The 20419-nt window shown below is 41.4% G+C and overlaps 1 protein-coding gene across 2 annotated transcripts in view; it reads right to left on the reverse strand.

Moving 5' to 3' along the window:
* IGF1R (insulin like growth factor 1 receptor) overlaps positions 1–20419 on the reverse strand; it is a 168925-nt gene that overhangs the window by 123174 nt on the left and 25332 nt on the right. For both annotated transcript variants that reach the window (XM_064721727.1, XM_064721726.1), the window contains exon 2: positions 15706–16251. In XM_064721727.1, the coding sequence (XP_064577797.1) occupies positions 15706–16251 (546 nt within the window). The remainder of the gene's footprint in view (positions 1–15705; positions 16252–20419) is intronic.

A 20419-nucleotide genomic window follows, 5' to 3' on the forward strand; every position in this document is an offset into this window, starting at 1 on the left:
AGCTGAAATATGCAATAGATAGTCCTATACATCACTGGTCCAGGGAAATACAAGAAAAGAGGGTGACATAGTAACAAAAATTCCCTTAATAACAAGATTTTCATTAATTCTTATCTGCAGATAAAAGCTATCTGCAGCCAATGACAAACACCACAACACTCATGGTAAATAAGATTATCCTCCTTATGGGACAGATGAGACATTGCAACTTTAGCGACTGTCCCATAAACCAAGTTTAATCTCCACCTTAAAATGCAAAACCCATTTTAAAGAGCTGCCCACGCAGAGATGTAACACAGGCAGACACAGGCACAAAGCATCAGGTAAAGTCCTTCAAAATTCAGACATGTCAAGAGATTATAAAGATTTAAAAACACTGGAAAACAAAAAATCCGTTTAAGGATTTTTCAATGTATTTCACAAAGAGAAAAAAAGTAATAAATTACCTTACTTCTCTTACTAGGGTTAGCCAGGACAATTTTAAACCCATACCCACATAAATTTCTGTATACAGGAAACATTCAGCTGACATGTTTCCCATCAGTATCAACAGTGCTTAACATGTAAATTGACAAAGACACAAAGTGTCTACAAACATTTATTTTTAAACTGTTTGGAACACAGTAAATAATTAAATGCTTTTTCTCTTTGCCCACAGCAAAAGGAGAATGAATACGGGGCATAAGAAGCACTGCTCAGCATCTTCCTAAAACTAATATATTTAATACACGTCAAATGTGCTGAGAGAAATGGCTTTGTCTTGCAGAAAAGTATTGTAAAAAAAAAGAACAAACCCAAATTAAACAACCCAATAAAAATACAGCAAGGCAAGACATTCATCATTTGTCTGTTGATATTTTAATAATACCAATGATCTAATGATTGAGCTTTTGAAAGATACAAGATAAAACTAAGTTATTCTTTGAAGAAAGATATGTAAGATTTCTTTCACAAGCTTCAAAATCAGTTGCTCCAGCTTTCTACAATTTTGTTTTAGATGCTAAAAGCAGGCAGCATTATTTTCCCTGTTCTGAAATCCAAACCTTCCAAATGGAGCATGACAAAAGCTGAAGTCCTGAGTTAACTTCCACAGCAAGCTACAGGCATGCAGGGGAATGTGGTGTGCCAGAGCAGCTCCCAACAACATTGTTATCAGAGAAATGCTGACATCCAGCATTTAATCTACCAGCAAAACTGGAGTCTGCATTCTCCCTCACCAGAACCTCCAAAGCTCATTTGCAGCACAGACTGATCCATGCTTTAACAAGACATATTAGAAAGTAATTAAATTTATTTTCTGGTTGATTTTTGGATTCAAATAAAACATGTCCCTAGGCTATAACCAGCAAGAAATTCTTCACTTACAATTAAATCACTGGTTACTTTTCTGCACTCCTTGTTGGGGTTAAATGAAAAAAAAAAGAAACAACAAAGTGCCTGGGGTTCCACAAGGCCTTTCTCTTACCATAAAACAATCAAAGCTCCATGGCCATTTTCCCACCCAAACAATAAAAGTAATAAACACTATTCAGACATTCCCAAAACTGATGGATTAACAAAAGAGGATGAAGGGTGTGGGGGGTAAAATGAGGTCTGACAACAACAAACCCTGGGGAACACACAGGACTGTGGAGATTCCACCAGCCCAATTAGAGCCACGTGGGGTGGAATTACCCTGAAAAAAAAATCTGAAAAAAAACCTCACAAAATCCAAGGGGATCCACACGCAGGCAGAGACACAGCAACAGCCTGGCACTTGCTGTGTCACACTCCTTTGTCCAGGAAAGGACACGGTCCCATGCTGGGACACACCTGCAGCGCCCTCCCCACCGCTCTGCGCTCAGCTCAGCCAGAGGCAGATGCTGGGCTTGGAGCCCCTGCCATGAACAGCAGTGAAATCACAACGAGTGCCCACCACTGCCTCCAAAAGCAGTGGAATGGAACCCAACTCCACAGCTAAACTGGAGGGAAATTTTTTTCTAGCCACCTACAGAAATAGCTGCAATAATCAAAGGCTCTCTGACTTCCAGGTTTTATAAAAAGGAAAAAAAGCAATGGAAAGAGCCAGCGAAACTGCTGTCAAAGCCAACTAGAAGATTAATTATAAGGTGTCTGCTTAAATAAATAAATCCAGTGTAATTGCAGAATCTAGAAATTACTACTATGGATTATAAAAGCCACTTCTGGTTGGCCTGCTCTAAACCAACCAATTTAAAAACCCATCAGATATATGAATGGCATAAAAGCCTGGGTATAAACAGCCATGTCAAGTGCATTGTCTGTCTTCAAGTAAATTATATTAATGAACCAAAATTGTTTGGTTGTTTTTCACACCATGAGACAATGTTTACACTTGGCAAAGTCCTCTGGCCTAGATTTTCAAATAGGACTACTGGTTTCAGGCACCTTACATTTGATTTGTCAGACCACCCACCAGAGAGCTGTGGACCAGAACACTTCTTAAGAGAAATAAAATCTGTTAATCAATCAGGGCACGTCACTAACAAACCAAATCTCGCCTTTTTTCCTTCTCATTCACAGAAATTGTTGATAACCCATGTCAATTGTTAAAATGTGAATCCAAATATTATGTTAGAGTATGACGCCACTGCTTCATAGGAAAAAACCACACTGACGACATAAGGAGCAGGGAACAAGATAAGAAATCAGTGGCAAGACTGCAGCAGTTGTGCCAGGGACAGAAAGTTGATATATACAAAAATCCTTCCTATAAACTGGAGGATGCTTTATTTTATCCACATTGTCTTAGGATGGAGAGTGATGCATTCACAGAGAAACACCCAGCATTCACTTAGAAGCCCTGGTTTGCAAATCCATTTTGGCAGAATGTCCAAAGAGTGAGAATATGAGATGCTTCCTTAATTAAAGTTCACTTGATGAGAACAGGCCTCTAAAACACAGCCCAGTCTAGGCTTTACCTGAAGCTGCTGATACCTGCACCACTGTGTCTCAAGCTAGCAAAGAGTTTCTCCACCCAAGGCACAGCTCAGAATAACAGAAATAAAAGAAGTAAGAAATCAAGTAGCCCTCTGTACTCCATGCTACAACGCAAACCATCTGGCCCAGAATATTTTTCTCTACAATTACTATTTTCTTGCCTAGTCCTACACAATAGGTAGCGAGGAAGCAGACTAAAGCACGTCAAGAGAAGCCTTCCAAAGGAAATGCACTTAGAACAGACCCTCAGGAATACTTTCCTCACCTGGAGACAAGACTGCTACAGATGTAAGAGTCATTCAAGTACAGATAATGATTTATCTGGAAGTCGTTTTGAGAAGCAATTCCCTTGTATAATTAAGGCAGCTTGGCTCGGGGAGCAGGGAGGCAAAGGCAAACAAACAAGTTTGCAACCAGAATGTAACTTGTATCCCTGTTTGTGCTCAGAAGAGAAGGGCTTGCTAAACCAGAGTTCCTGGTCCCTGTTTAACTGGTTCATCACTTGCCCCTGGCTGTCCCTTCAGCTCTCACATCTGCAGCAGCACAAACACTGTGTTTTTATTATTTCTGCTAATCTTATTTTCCATGTATTACATACAACACTAAGTGTTTCTTACTCCAGCATGTGGGCAGGTTAAACCACACCTGCTTCACAAGAATGGAAAAAGAAATTACTAGTGCAACAAAGCACTTAACAAGTAAATTAAAAGAGAGTTGAATACCTCCTTTAACTACTTCTACTCAGGAACACATTACTATAATCACATTTCTAGACTCTTCCTCTGCTGGTATTTCAGTTACTACACTTCAGCTATCGTATCCTAGAAAGTTCCTGTTTCCAGACTGTCTTTCCAACAGCACAATGACAAAATCAACCTTCTGTACCCGCAATTCCAGGTAATACAGTTCAAGGTCTCTCCCCAGATACTCCAAATACTCCATGGAAATGGCTCAAACTACCCAAGAGATCACCTCTCACTGCTGGGAATGCAGCCTCCCACAGCAGCACCATTTCTCTAGATAGCCACTGAGAACCAAAAAAACCCACCAAAACAAACTTCAAAAGCACAGAAAGCTGAACCTTGGTGTAAACTGACTCCAGAAAGCAAAATGACCAAAGACCTTACAGCTTCCAAACTAAGGGACAAACATATTCCAGCTCTCTTGCAATTAATTTTTCATCCACGAGACACACCCACTCACCCACACAAAGCAAAACAAGGCCAGCACAAACCCTATAAATTTAATCAAGGAAGGAAGAGTAAGCATGAGATGTTTATTTCTATTTTTAAAAACTTGGGAGGTGCCTCAATACTCCCTGCCTAGATAGATAACTAAGTAGGTGCTCCAGAACTGTGAGATCCAGTGCACGATCTGGCACGAGCAGGCACATCCAAGCAGCAAAACATGACAGAAGCTCAAAAGGCGATTAAGAAAGCTATTAAGAAAGGCTTTTGAAATAATTGTTTCCTCTAAGCCAGGAGAGACACTAACTCAGGGTGTTGCTACAGAGAAGAAAAAAAATACATATATATATATATACACATATATGTCTGTATTCAAGCACACCAAAATGCTCTAAGCAGACTATGGTTTATAAAGAACAAGACAGTCTCCTCCTTGTTCCCACAGTTCGTTTCTGCCTCAAGCAAAGTTGGTTGCCACTCTGGTTGCTCTCTCCCTCACCCAAATGGTTTGCATAGCAGATATGCTGAACAATCAAGTTTGAACCAGGCCCTAATCCTGCTGACTTTTCTCGCAAAACTGCTGGAAAGGAATTCCTCCTGGCAGCTGCAGTGCCTCTGCTCATTAGTTTACCAAGCAGCAGCAGAATGAACTGGACAGGCACATCACTTCTGTGCTGCTGCAGAGAACAGAGATAAGGGCCAGGCAGGCAACAGGAAGGCTCCCAGTTTCCCAAACACACATTGGGAAGGAGAAAAGAAAAGCAGAGGTTTGAGAAGGAAGACAGCTTGCAAGAACCCAGGCAAGTTACTGCCACACGTGCTGCTGTTGTGGGAACCTCCTTTCCCTTTGCTGTAAGATTTGGGGGTGGGATGTCATCCTTTTAGGTTTTTTTTTTAACTCCTTCTTTAGGGCATTGTGTTTAACCAGGCATGGCACACTTATTGGCACCAATTCCAGTGTCTCCTGGATACTAGAAGAATGAGTAGGATAACATTGCAAAATAGCTGTCCACTTGCTCATGACATTCTTTGTCCAGGCAGCACCCTCACATACAGGTCAGATCATGCAGACCACTCAGCAGGCATGGAAAAGCAAATGTTTTTGCTTCTTGCTATGCAATTTCCTTGAAGTAACCCCATTACAGCACACTTAATGTAAACAGAGCTTTGCACCATTTATGGTAACAGGTGAGCCCTGTGTTGTTGAACAACATTTCCTCCTCCTCCCTCATCCCAGGCCAGCTACCATTTCAATAAATATTTAATAAGTAGACAAGAAAACCAAGAAAGCTTCACAGCTTGAAGTTCTCAGGTACTTCACACATGATGTTGAATTTATCTACTGGAAAGCATATGGACACTGTATCCAGAATCCAGAGGACAGGCACAGCACACTGCTCTGAGTACCATCACAGTGCCATGATTAAAACAGCAATGATGGTTCACAGAGAAAAATGTTCCTTTTAGACCAGGCAAGAAGCTGGAACTGGGACCTGTGATCCCCACAGACTTCAGGGGCCTCCCACTCTCACCAGGGTCATGCTGAAAGATTTCCAGTGCATTCTCCACTCCAAAAATGCCCTCTCACTCGCTCATACCTTTTCTCCTAAAAAGATCATCTGACAGGTGCAGATAACTCTAACCACTCAAAGCAGCACCCTAAGGGTAGAAAATAATAAAATTTTTGCCTAGCAAGACTGATTTTTTTCATCTGCAAGATGAATTCCAATTACTTATATTCTCCTGTAAACCACTTGATCCTAAAGCAGCCCTTGAATTTAAGATCTCTCTACAGCTGGTATGCTGGAAGTGGGATTTGTTTTCCCTGCCACCACTCTCTTCATGTCCTGGTGCAAGGTATTACTGATTATTTTAATTTCTTTCTACAGAAGAGAAATGGATGCACAGACAAGCAACTGCAGTGAGCAGAAGAGGAAGAAGGCTTCATATCTGAATTAGAGATTTGCATACTGGTTTTATCTATAACACCCACTGCAGTACTTTATCCCAGACTCTCAGATCACAAAAGACAGAGCAGACAGTGACTCACTGCAATTTCAGTTCTGCATGTAGAGCTTCACGTGGACCAGTCAATTCTGATTCTGCCAAACAGCCTTCACAGGCACTCAAAGTAAACCAGCTTCTCTAAGAAAGAGTTCCTATTCATGTGCTGCCTTCATGAGGAAAGCTCCAGAGATGGAAGGGAATTTAGTCAATGTTTCCCCTTTGTGCTGTAATGATTTAAGATTCAATTAATACAACACAGGGAGGCACTGATTCCGAAACACCTGCCTTCGTGGTAACTGGATTAAGACCTCCAAACTTGCTGCACTCCTAGCAGTGCCAGCCTGCCAAATGACAGCAGTTGTCAATATCGACCAACTGGAGGCTGGGCTTTCCTCTAAATCCTAGAGCACTCTTTAAAGAGGATTCCCCACAAAATGGGAAGAGAAAAAAGAAAAAACACCCCACTTGACAGCTCTGAATTTGTTTAGCACAGCTCCTCCCCTGCACGCTTTGAAGGCTGGAGACTGGAAATGCTCCTATCAGATCCTTTCAAATCCCTCAAAGGGAAGAGATAACACCCAATAAAGGGCTAGGGCATCCTCAGAGACAGAGCTACTCCCTCGCTGATCAATATACTCCAGGCTCTAGAGAGAACAGCTTCAAGAAAGATTGTGGGGCAAAAGGCTGGCAGGGAGGGGAAGAGCAGAGCAGCTGGTTGCAATGGGAGAAGAGCCAACAGGTTTGGGGCTTAGAGCGGGATTTTTCTCCTCTCCTTGTCCCCTTCAAAACAGGGGTTTCTTTGGATTAGTTTGGGCAGCATGAAAAGAAAGTGCCTCAGAATTAAGACCATGCTTGTTTGAAATCTAAGGATAAACTTTTGAGGCCGGTGTGCCGGCCCAGTAATTAACAAAGTGAAACACTTTTCTTACCTTTTCAACACCACAGAAACTATTTCAACCACACAAGAAGGAGCTGAATTTTAATTTTTTTTTTTTCCTTTACACCCCTTCATCACCCTGACCTATTGGAACCACACTTGAAAGCTCGATGGGAGCATTCAGTGATACATAACTTCCATTTTAGTGAAACAATCCATCTGCTCCATGTGACTCAGAGCCTGCTTTAAGAATGCAATACTGTTTAGGCCAACGGTTGCACCGCACAAAGTGTTTTGTTCACATGCATTCCTTTGGGATGACAGAGCCTATCCACGGCCCTAACGGTTGGGGCCTGTGGTTTTTTTCCCTCATCCGCTGAATGCTGCAGTGACTAAGCTGACAAAAATTCCTAGCCAATTATAAACCCACTTAAAGAGACAGGCAACCCCCCTGCAACCTTCCCTTGCTATCCTATACGGGAAGTTTCTATACATAGAAAAACATCTCCTCCTCCCAAGGCCTGCGTTGATATAAAAGACTTTCTCTGCGCGCCCAACACTTCAAACATGCTTCCTAAATGGCATCATTTCCCAAAACCATAACCTTTAATCATCCATCTATATCCCTCACACATCAACTGGAAAAAATAATTAAAAAAAACAAATTAAGACAAACTGACCCCATAATTGATTGAAAAGTTAGAGAAGCCATTAATGGGGAAGATGAGCCTGGAGAGCCATGGAGCAGTGTGCATTAAGGGGGAACAGTCAAGTGCCTATAAACCCAATATGCTGCAACCAGGAAAAAGCACATCAGGAGGGTCACACTTGGTGTACAAAGTAGAAGTTTGATCCACCTCAGAGCATAAGTTGAACTTTAACTAGCAACAACTGAGAACTTTTGAGTTGCCCCTCAAATCCTTCTCTGCAACCAAATTCCAAAAAAAACACCAGCCTTTCCCAAGAGTCATGTGCTGAACTCATTCTCGCCTACACTGTCAAGGGCTACACAAATACATTTAATAATTAGCCCGGGCATACAGAACTGTGCTTTGGGCAGGTAACTACATGTTCACTTTGCCCAGCAAGAAACAGTAAACAAAAAAATATGGAGAGAATGGCACATGGTTTCCAGCTTTAAAAAGCCAGGCTCTGGGGCACCTCAGACTCTCCCCATTTGATGGTGGGCAAACTTGTTGCTAAATCATTTTTAGCGCTCGCCTGATAGCACATGCACATTCCATTCCCAACGCTCTAAAGGAGGGGGAGGAAGAGACAGTCGACAACTGAACCAGGCTGAGTTCACCTCAGAAGAAAAAGGCAATTCAACAATCTCTATTAACATATCATTATCCCAGCATCTTTTTATTAGAAGTTAATTCTCATAGACAGACTGGAGAAGGAAATCCCACTATTAGTGGGGAAAAAGGCTAAACAAAGGCTTCTTCAGGACTGTTAAACACTGAAAAAAACTCGTTGGCCACATAAAAACAATTTATGAAAATGCTTATGGACAATTAATTCCTACATTCATGTGTGTTTGGGAAGGAAAAACAGGAAAATGACTCCTCCTATGCAAAATTTTTAGAGAACGTGATTCCTATCCAGGATTGAGCCCAAGTTTCCCTTTCCTTCAGTCCATTTCAAATTTAATTGCAGATCAGCCATCACAAAAGATGTATTTCCATACATTCCATGAAAATGGGACAACTGGCCAGGTGGAGGACAGATCACTTGAGGGCCTCCCACCAAGATAAGAAGACTGCAGCTCAAGTTCACCCCTTGTCTGACATCTACACAAGCATTACCTGCCAAAACTGAAATCCCTAGGAAAACTCACAACCCTCTCCAAGCTGGACTCACTGCATGGAGAAGAGCCACAGAGAACTGCAGAAAATGCTAAGCCAGGCTGAGTTTGCCTTGTTCCTGTGACATCTGCAAGAGCACAGCAAAAACACAGCTTTCTTTTAGTTTTACACTTGACATTTCCCTGACATTTTCCCTATAACACTGCTAGCTGTTCCCAGCTCCCAGTTGTTTTGCAAATGCATCATAAAATTAAAGCCTTACATTACATCTAATTAGCTATCCAATACAATTGTCTATTCTATTAACAAACATTTGTCTAATATATATCAATGGGGCCTGGAAATCCACTTTAAGCACGTTAATGAAAGATTTGCTTCAAGTTTAGATTTGTATTTAATTGCATAGATTTAACGTGGCACTGCTGCACAGGAAAGTAAACCAAAAAGTTCTCTAAACAGGGCATCACTCTCAGTCTGCTCCAGGATGAAAACAAACCATTAAGAACAGCAAAGTGCTGCAAGTAAAACCAAAGGCATTCAGTTTCCAACCCTAGCTAGCACCAGATTATTAAATTTCTGAAACATCACTGTCACAACAGTGACACACAGCACCTCTAAAAGTGAATTTAGGATGCCACTGAAGTTTTAAAGCCCTTCCTTTTATTCTTCTTATTTTAAGTTCCAAATAAATAAACACCATCTCAGAAATCCTCGCTGAATGTGATCACAGCCATCACGTCCCTCTCCCCCTCTGCTCCACAGCCTCAGGCCCCTTGGGCTGCACAGTCATTCCCTTCTCCATGAGCTTCCACAGAACCTGAGGTTAGACCAGGACCTCTTTTCAGGCACTCCCCATTAGAAGGTTGTCAGGCACACATTGTGCAACCTGGTGGTGCTTTTGTATCCTCCTGAAAGGAAGAACTGGCATTGTTTCCTTCCCCAGCCTTTACCACGCAGCATCCGAGAAACTCAACTGAGGAATGAACACACGCAACCCAGAAAACCAAGGAATTACCATTTCCTATAAGTGACCTCCCAAGTGCACTTCTACGGGGCTTTTTTCTGACAGTGAAACAGTTTCCTGGCACAAGACAATTCAAGTAAATCCATTAGAATGGTCTCGTTGTAAAACAGTTTGTACTACTCAGAGGAACTGTGCACATCCATTTAATCACCCCACCACCAAAATGAATTGTAGTGACACAGAAATATGGCCTCATTTACTGTCTCATTCTACAGCACATGGATTACCTATTCCCATCATCTCAAACAACACAAAGAAAAATAAATTTCTCCAGTAGCATGGATGGCCACTTAAATGCAGCTGCACATCACCTGGTGACCATAAACACACCTCTGGACTGACAAAAATAAAGCAAGTTGAAGAGTGTGAAATGTGATGTCTTCAGAAGTTCAATGTGTGTGTGTGTGTGTAAATATGGGTAGAAAAGACACACCATATTTCCAAAAAGTTCAAGCTTTTTTCATTCTTTATTCCAAAATGTGGGGGAAAGTTCTAAATCTCTTCAAAGTATTTTAAAAAAGTTAGTTACTTTCTCTTTTTTCTTTTTTTTTGGAACACGTAGCAAAGCGCTGGACTGAGCTCACTGCATCATCTTTTCATACTGGAAAATGAAACTCCCACATTTAAAGACCTCTCAAAACAAACAGTCCTCTACAAATCCTTGTGCCAAAAGAAACTAGGAAGCCACGACGAGTACTTAACATTATCACACAGTTTTAGGTGGCTAGTGCAGGCTGCAAGATTCTTGCCAGGTTATGCCATTTTATAACAGAACAAAGAAAAATGGCAAGTATACATTTGTTTAATTTTAGCCCTTTTCTCAGAATATAAACCACTGCTACAGTAATTAACTGCAGATTGGCCTAAACTGCTCTGCGGCCATTCCAGCTTACTAATTAAATATGCTCTCACAGCCATAATAAAAATTCTGGGAAACCTCTGGCTGGAGAGCAAACTTCTCAGGAGGGGAGCAAAAGACAGCAAAAAACTTCATTCAGAAGGAAAACACTAACAAATTTTTTTTAACGTACTCCAGATTTTTCTAACCCGGTGACACCAACTGTGCTTTTTACAATTATTATCTTTTTTGTCTGTTTATTCCTTTCAGAAGATGTTTATTTGCTGGAGAGTTTGCATACCAACCAAATACAACCAACAAACAACCTGTCCATTCAAAATATGGTCAGGTTTATATGACACCTAATTTTTTTTAAACCAACAAAGGTAGGATTAGTGTTACATAGACCAGCACTTAGCACCATACCACATCTAATTTGCTTGCTCAGAGTAAAACTTAAAAGCATGTTGTCCTCTGCTGACATACACAATATCTACTATATTTCAGTGTTTAAGGGAAAAAAAAAAAGCCACAGCAAACAGGAAAAAAAAAAGCATGCAAACATAATTTTAAGAAAAATAAGAATAATTTGATTAATCATCTCTGGCTCCCAACTTCTTCCCCTCTCTTGCTGCCTACACAGTTCACGTATGTTCACTATTTCTAAAGGACAGAGGAACACAGTGAATACTACTCAGAGAGGGGAAGACAAGGAGAGAAAGGAGGGAGGAAAAAAAGTGCAGCACATGTTTTTCAGCACTACTCTGCTGAATCAACAGGGAGCAGATTCCCAGCTGGTGCACACTGTAAGCACTGCACAAGTCAATGGAGCCATGTCAAACGACACCACTCAACTGCATTATCTTCTGAGCTCCGTGTAAACAAACAGGAGCAGATTCCGAATATTTGTGAGAATACATCATGTTACTGTCTCCATATGTTTAAACATTTTAGTAGAAGGCACATATGGACCACTCTTCCCACTCACTGTCATTCTCTCCCTCCTGCTCCTCATACACTGTATCTTCTCGGGCCATTGTCAAACTAATTCAAAAATGAATAAGGATACATTTTCATTAAAAACATTTTGTGCTTAGCTGCCATCTGCTTCATCGGCCTCCAAATCCTCACATGCCTTTTCCATGGTCCTCAGTTTCACACATTCAGAAGCTCAAAGTTTTCTCCTGTTGTATTGTGCAGCGAGGTCTACATGAGCTATTGTTTCATGTCAAATTCATCTCCTGAACCAAGTAAATGCTTACAGCCCTCATCCATGTCCTCTCTACAATGCCAGCTTACACACGCTTTTTTTAATGCCTAAACTCTAATCTTAAAGCTCCCACACACACTTCAGATACTCCCTGTCACTGTTTTTATGGGAAGCATGGCTATTCCACCCCCTTTGGGAAATACGGGAGCTCTAATTTGCTCTCACAGGGGGTTGAATTTGTTCTCATCCTGACACACAGAAGCAGCAGCTGATGCCAACACCCTTTCCTCACAGAGGTAACAGCCTGTCTCCCCCAGAACCAGACCAATTGTCTTTTCTGAGTAGGCAAAGTTTCAGCAAGCATTTGACACTGAGCACCTCCAGCTTAACTGGGGAAAGAAGACAAATAATTAAGATGGGGGACAAACCCAACAAGGCACCATAGGTCCTATACACAGATCGCTGCTAGTTTTGCTATTATTTTCCAAATCGTTTGCCCAGTTCATTTCTTACACCCAAGCAATAGCAGAAGTGTCTTAGGAAGCTTTAGCTGGACTTGCTTGAAAAAGAACACAAAGGTTATGGTAGACAAGGGATCCTGAACTTCCAGGCAGGCTTTCAAGGGTGTAATTTTCATTTGGTTTCTGCAGGCTTGGAAAGGCCTAGTGACTAAGGCAGCAGACCTCAAAAGTTAATCATCAGCAAGAGGAATACAGAAAACAACCAAAGTTTTCTGTACAGCAGACCACTGGACTGGCAGAGCTAGTGTGTCATCAGACAAAGTCTTGCAAGGGGTACAGCAGGAACAGTTTTTCTGGTTCTCACATCAGTTGCTGAGTGAGATGCAGGCAGCTCCCATAAACCTTTCCAGCAGTCACAACTGCCAGAAAAAAAAAAAAAAAAAAACATAAAAGGCCATAGTCTCATTTGTATGTCTGGACACTCAGTTTTTATCTTTTCCATCTCTACCTGTGCCCCAAAGCACTGATGCAAACAAACAACTTCAGTACTCTCCTTTTATCTTCAGGGATTCTTCTATGTGGCCTTGCAACCCCAGTGAGGCACAGCTGGCATTTAACACACCAACATAAAAGTAGGTGCAAGTCGGAGAGGAGAGAGCCTGCCAAGCCCAACACAACATGCTGCAGCTCCAAAGAGAGCAAACTAGTACTGCTGCTGCCTTGGGGCACTCGAAGGTAAAGGAATGTACACTACACAGAAACCAGGGCAACCAAACTGGCAGGAGAGCTGCTGACGCTTTACACTGAACCTTAAAAATACCCAGAAAAATTTAGAAGTTACAGTTTCTTTGTAGCTTGCTCTTTTATAGTAGTGTCCATGGATTATTCTAAGTCAGACACAGCATATCCTTCCCTCCCTCCTCCCTCAGCATTGTTCCCGCACAAGTTATATTGAAGGAAACACAAGCTTCTTCCTTTGTTTGTGGGCAAGAAAAAGAAGGAAAAAAACAACTTCCACTCAACGGCAAAACTAAACAGAAGCCAGGCTACTTAAAGTACCAAGTGTTCCCACACAACATTTACCCACCAACTTCAGATCTTTCAGCGTAAAACCTAAACAAGGACACGAGAGATTTAATACACACTCCTCCACAGAGCCAGAGCAAAGAAAAATAAAAAGGCACAAAGGAACCCTGAATGATAGAGAGCATTTTCAGCTTGACATTACTGTGACGCACAAGGAGAATGTCAGGGTTAAATTAGATACTGCACTAGAAAAATATTCCCTGGAAAATAACATAGGTGTCGTATCTCGACCGGTAGGAAAACGCCAACTGAAGCACTCAGTAACTGAAAAGTCCTTCTTTCTGTGCTTTTTCATGTCTTGTGTGATTCTGCACTGCAAGAGTTCTCTCCTGATCAGGAGTTCATTGCCAAAGTGCTCGAGCAATCTAGCAGGGAAGACAAAAAGCTTCCTTTGGAACAACTGCACTTTTATACCTCCCTTGTTTTTCTTCAGAGCAGGAGTACTTAGGGGTTGCTTTCTTTTTACATGAATGGCCTACAAATTTAAAGTCATCTTCCTTCAAATCTGTGGTTTATCATAACAAACAGATTAGAAGAGGCCCAAATTTCTCACTCTGCTTATTGATTAAAACTTGATAATTTCTTTATATGCTGTACATCCTAAGATACTCTAAACCAAATTGTTTTTCCACACTGTAATGCTCTTAACAAGCCTTTCAAGGCTCTTTTCCAATACTTGCTTTCTTCTTCACAATCTCCCATGAAAGGAGATGAAAGCATATATGGAAAAAAACCCCATTACCTACACCCCTGCCTTCAAAGTCCTGCTATCACAGTCTAACCATGACCTCATTTTATTTAAACAAGTTTCTTCTCATGTGTATTTGGGATCCAAATTATTTTAACAGTCACGCAGATGCCAAAAAAAGTTTTTTTGCATGTTACTTTTGTCTACTCCAAATAGACAAAGCACTCAACAGAAAGCAAGCAAGTCGTTATATCTCATTAAATACACTCTCGTTACATCCATTCAAACCACCGAGGGCAAGGAGGTTGCACAGGAGTCACCTTGGTCACCCTCTGTAGGCAACAGAGTTACACTCTGTTAATGAAGACATAAATTTGACCTGCAGGACTCACAGAAACACTCCCCTCACCCTGGGCAAAGCACAAAGTCTCCCAGAAACAGGCTGAGGGGGTTTCTTTGCTTTGTTTAAAATAACGAACTTTATTTCCTGTAAGTATTGATAAAAGCACATACTCCAAATGCCTTTTTGCAGAGGTATTTTTGGCATGTGTTGACTGAAACTGCCCCATGAGCTGCTTTAATTGCAGTTCTAATTGAACAGGAGGACTCCACAAGCAACTGACAAGCCACTTCAGAAAAACACAACATCCCCAGATGAAGGTAACCAGAATATAGCCCTGATTTCTCTCACACTGTGGTGTTTCCTACCATTATGGCCGCTTTGGTCAAGACTGCATGTGGAATTTAGGAACTGTTCCTCCCAGTGACGACTTTGTAATTAAGCCCTACTGATACTGCAGGGCTCAGCTTTCGTAAAGTTACAGGATGAACTCAAAAAGCCTGCCATGTAATCATGTTACCTGAGTAAACTATGAGTTTGTTTACTCTATTTTTAAAAAGCGAGAAGAGATCAGGTTTTGTTTTTGCTAATACTTGCTATCAGAAAGACATAAACCTGCCAGATAAGAACAAAACAGGCAAGAGTAACTGCACTGGGAGTCAAGATATTCATGGACTCTTAGACTCTACAGACTGTACTGTGAAAACTAATGTCAGTAAACAAGTCCTTAGGTACAGGATTTACCATTACAGGAATGTCTGGAGGTGCATGCCAAGAGAAGCAAAAAACAAAGTCCAGTTAACAGCTTCAGCACGCACTGCAACAGCTCTGGCACAGACGCAATGTCACTCCAGCAGGAGATGGCACTCGGTGGCCACCTCCTGCCAAAGTCCTCAAGGCAGGTAAAGCTGCTTCCAGCTCTGCTACAACGGCATTGGTTCCATACTTACACTTTCCACCTTCTCCATGAGGAAGTAACTCAGGGAGTTTGCTGGAGTTTGTTTTACAGTTGTGGATTTGTTGTTTTCTCTTTTTATTTTTAATTTAAGTGAGACAAACCTTTACTGATTGGGGAAGAATCTATTTATGTGGCAACTGGGAAACTCCTGCAAACTATACAGACTAGAATAAAAGTTTCAGTAAGAGCTTAAAATAAAACCACAAAACGAAACATCTACTTCAAAAGAGGTAACAAAAACAGGATATCTCCTTAAATCTTACTTTTCTGGCAGTGGTTGGTGGTCCAGCAGCGGTAGTTGTACTCATTGTTAATAGATGTCTTCTCACACAACGGCTTCTCTTCCATTGTTCCCGGACACAAGTCCCCACATTCCTTTGGAGGTTTATTCCCAACGATGTAGTTATTGGACACTGCATCTAGGATGAGAGACCAGTCCACTGTGGAGAGGTAACACAGGTCAGAGTTCTTCTCGATGCGGATGGCGCCGCGGGTGATGTTCCTCAGGTTGTGGAGCCCGATCTCTTTCAGATTCGTCATTTCAAAGATGACCAAGGCATAGTTGTAGAAGAGGTTCCTGCCACGGATGACTGTGAGGTTGGGGAAGAGATCACTGAGGCTTTCCAAGCCCGCCACACGGAACAGCAGCAAGTAGTCAGTGATGACCGTGAGCTTGGGGAAGCGGAAGTTGCGGTAATCCTCGGCTTTGGAGATGAGCAGGATCTGCAGGAAGCCCTCGATCACCGTGCAGTTCTCCAGGCGCTTCAGCTCGTGGATGTCATTGCGAATGTCGACGTTTGGCCCGCAAACTGAAACGCAACAGGAGGAAGAAAAGTTAGTAAATAAGGCGTTCCTAAACCTTTAGAAACTGGAATGCAAGAAGGATTTTCTGATGGCCATAAGATTTCTAACTTGTAATTAGGTTGAAAATGAGTTGCTTGATTTACGCCTACATGGAACCTTCATTTCATTTCACCTAGCACGCCAAGCACTGGGAGCAGCACAGGGATGGCAGCTCTCCCTATACTCTGCAGCACACAGAGAAATGCTGATTTATTTCTGCTGATGACAAGAGCTGCATTGCACTGAGGAATACAAAGATAAACCAAATGCATTTGCACACCCTCCTTCAAACTAGATCATGAATGTGTGTCCAGAGCAGGGTTTGAGCCACTTCCCTTCAAAACAGGCAGGTAAAACAGAAAGTGATCAATTGGTGATTATGTTACTCATTCACTCCCCACCCCACTTAAGACACATGCACACAACGAGGGCATTTCCCAGAAAATTACAACTTTGGCCTCAAATCACTCTTTCTTTCCAGGGTCACACACCAAACAAGCCCTAATTCTTGGAATACTCGTCTTGCAGTAGGTCAGCAACAACACTAAATCCACAGAAAGCTGGTCAGCACTTCCTGCTCTGTGACTGGGAAGAAAACAAAGTGCTTGGACTTACAGCACTGAATTCCTGTTTGCATGTTCCAGTAAACCAAGTTTCACTAATTTTGGCACCAAGACATAAAAAAGTCTCTTGAGTTCTAAGAAACACAGGATAAATTTATTTACAAGAACATGGAGCATCACAGTGAAGAATCTTTCCTTGAAAACAGCAGATTGAACTCTATGAACTCTCAAGAAAACAATGACCAAAAGGATTACTCCCTAATAAATCTATGTATTAACTTTTTCCATATTAGAGACACATCACAATAACAACATTAAAGGGACTGGAAGACATGTGTGTTAACAATGTAATATTTAGACACATACAATCCACTTGGAGGTAAAACAAAGAACTACACAGTGTAGAGAGCCATTGTTCTTCAAAGCCCTCAGAGCTGGTCTTCTTTGGAAAACACGGAAAAAAGATTGCCCATTAGAGATACTAAGTTGCTTGTAAGCAAACAAAGCAAAATGGCTATTTATTTAAGCAACCCAAAACTCAAATAAACACCAAGCAATTCAATTTTGTGGAAAGGTTCTCTTTTAATGCATGCTAGGCTTAATTATTTTAAAAACATCTTTTCCTCAGACAAGGGAAAGGTCTAAACAAGCACTGGAGCCAAAAAACTTAAATTCTAACCCAGACAAATTGTCCAGAGATTCAGAAATTGCGCTGACAATAGAAAGCAGTCCTTCCATCCCACAACACTTATCTAAGGCTAATAACTTAAGCTAACAAAGGATCCAGAGCATGAGCATGCTAAAACCACAGCAACTCTAATACCCAACAAGGACTTAAAGACTTCTAAGTCTTTTAAAGACTAAAGGACTTTCTGGTTAGAGGGACAGCATAAAAAAATAAAATAGGGCGAGATCTTTGTTAGGAAACAGATGTTTCTACACAAACTATTACCTAATCTTCCTTCTGTAAAGATTCAAGCTGAAAGCAAAGGCTATTAAATGTGACTTGCTGCACTCAAGTAGCTATGTGCAAGAAAGTTCATTCCTTAGACTTTAAAAAAAAATTATAAACACCAAGACTAATGTGCCACCAGGAACGCTTGGTCCCCATGAGCACCAAGACAGGAAATTCCCATTTTTGTACACACTGATTTCAGAATAATTGGGCTCTACTGCTGGAATCTGTGTCAAGGCTCAAACTTCAGGAAAACATTAAAAAGGCTGAATGGGTCGGCACCACTCAGCTTTAGAAGCCAGACAGAAGAGGGAGAACATGAAAGAACTCCAAGGTATAAAACTGATAAGAGATGCACTGCTTAGTGCAGAACAAGTGAGGGGTTCTCCCCTGAACCTCTAGGAAAAACAACTTCAAGCTTCATTAAATTCCTTTAATGAGCTGGTAACCATGTCTTGCTTTCAGCTTCAGAAATCATCTTCTAAAGCCATGAACCCTCCATCCACCCTAGGGACTGTGCCCTCTGCCCAAAGGCTATTTACACTCTGACAGTGGGCTTCTCTTGGTTTGAAAAGACAAGTTAAAACACACACAGTGTCCCCCATTAAACCCTTCTGGCTTCCATCCCTGCCTGCTGGCAGGCCAAGGTGAACAGTACGGCTCCTGCTATGGCAAAGCAAAAGTAGCAGAATTTATTTTCCTGCCATAAAAGTTTAGAAAGCCTAACTGCTCCAAGCCCTTTATTTTGTTAAAGAAATAAAATTTGCACTTGTGCTGACATTTTGCAGGCAAGGTTCCAGAGTGATGGGTTTAAAAACAGCTGAGTTACAATACCCTAAAGAACAATTTGTAAGAGAAATGGCAGCAACCGTTAACTAAAGCATTATATATCTGTTCATGTCTCTGTTTGAGGCTGGCCTTTCAAAGTCATATTGCTTTTAGCTTTATGTTTGTTTCAGCTCAAAAGTTACTTAATTTTAGATATTTAATGCTTTTATAAATCAATGAAATTTCTAGAGCCTTATGGCAAAAGCATAGCACTCTCTTGCCTCAGTTGTGAAACATCATCCCCTCAAGTATGGAAAAGGATGAAGTCCAGTGGGGTCCCACATTAGGAATTGATCACAGATGAGTGGCTGTTGACATTGCTGATTTAAGAACTTATTAGTTCATCTAGTGAGTAATGTTTTGCAGAACTTTACACATATAATGAGAACTGCAGAGACACAAATGTGAAATAGGACAAGCATCGTGGGCCATCCTGACACTTGGAAAAATCAGTTCCCATTAAACTAGATATTTTTTAAAAGAAATTTCTTTTAAGTTCACATTGTTCACCAGAGTTAATTATACCACAATACATCATCTTTTTCTCACGTTTTTCTCTCTGCCTTGAAAAGGATTATATGAAAAACAAATTAATCAGAGCTCAAAGTCAACTCCAATTTCCATCTGGCTGTGCTGTGTTTTCTTTGGATGCCATTTGAGAGAAAGCGTATATGGACTCACAATATAAACTGGTCTGTCAGACACAATGAAGTGCACAGAAAATGCTCTTTAGAGCATTTATACTCCATTTAACAGTTTTGGATATTCCAGTTTAGAGAACTTTTTTAATATGACTAGGATAACTTGCCTTTGTTTTACATTCAATTCAGAACTGGAAATTAACTATAATGTATTTATTTTGCTCCCTAGCAGAACATAAAAACGCAACAGCTGTTTATGACCCAGCCCCGCTAGTTCTGGGTAGATTATAAACACCCAGGATAATTACCAATAGTCAGATTCATGCTGTTTTCACTCAGCTGCCTACAGATTTCCAAGCCTTTCCTTAAGCTGCCTGTCATTTATCAGACTCGGCCTAAACCAAGTACCTAATTCAGAGTCAGAAATTTGCTCTTTAAAGACAAGTGTATTTATTTGCTTAAAAGATAACTCCCCAATACGGTGAAATACTGAAGAGAAGCAATGTAGTCTGTACCCAGGCAAACACAAATGCCTCCCTGGAAACAGCTCCTTAGTCCAGAAGTCCTGAGCTCTGCCTGGTGTCCAACAAGAAGCCCTGCTGTGCTCTTTTTTTCTGGGAGTATCCCATGGGCAAACTGCAGGGCATATAAACTTGCAAAGGCAATTGAAATACCCACTCCACACCCCAGTCATCCAGACGATCTGCAGCCCATTCCTAGTCAGAGGACAGATCCAAGCCTGCTCATGTAACTGAGATGGGGTCAATGAACTACCAGGAAAAGTGATTGCACGTAACAGGTTCATACGACAAGAGTAATTAATGCTCCTTGATCTGGCAGGGCCTCCTGGCAAGGCTCTGTGTAAGTGGTGCCCTGGCTGGGAGCAGAGCTGGGGCTGTGAACACACACACACACACACAGCACCACTGCTGAGGACAGGCTGGGCAGGCTCCAAACAAGCTGTGTCACAGACTGTGGTGATCCAGCAGATTCCTCCCGACCTTAACTATGATTTGCCAAAGCTCCCTTGGATCATTAAAACCATTTTGACATGCAGAGCTGCCTTGTCACCTTGAGAAACACCTGCTATCTCATCACCATCTATTTACAAACAGTCATTTACTCCACACAGCAGCTCTTCACTCTT

The sequence above is a fragment of the Zonotrichia leucophrys genome, chromosome 10, assembly GCF_028769735.1.
Source record: "Zonotrichia leucophrys gambelii isolate GWCS_2022_RI chromosome 10, RI_Zleu_2.0, whole genome shotgun sequence".
Taxonomy (NCBI): Eukaryota; Metazoa; Chordata; class Aves; order Passeriformes; family Passerellidae; genus Zonotrichia; species Zonotrichia leucophrys.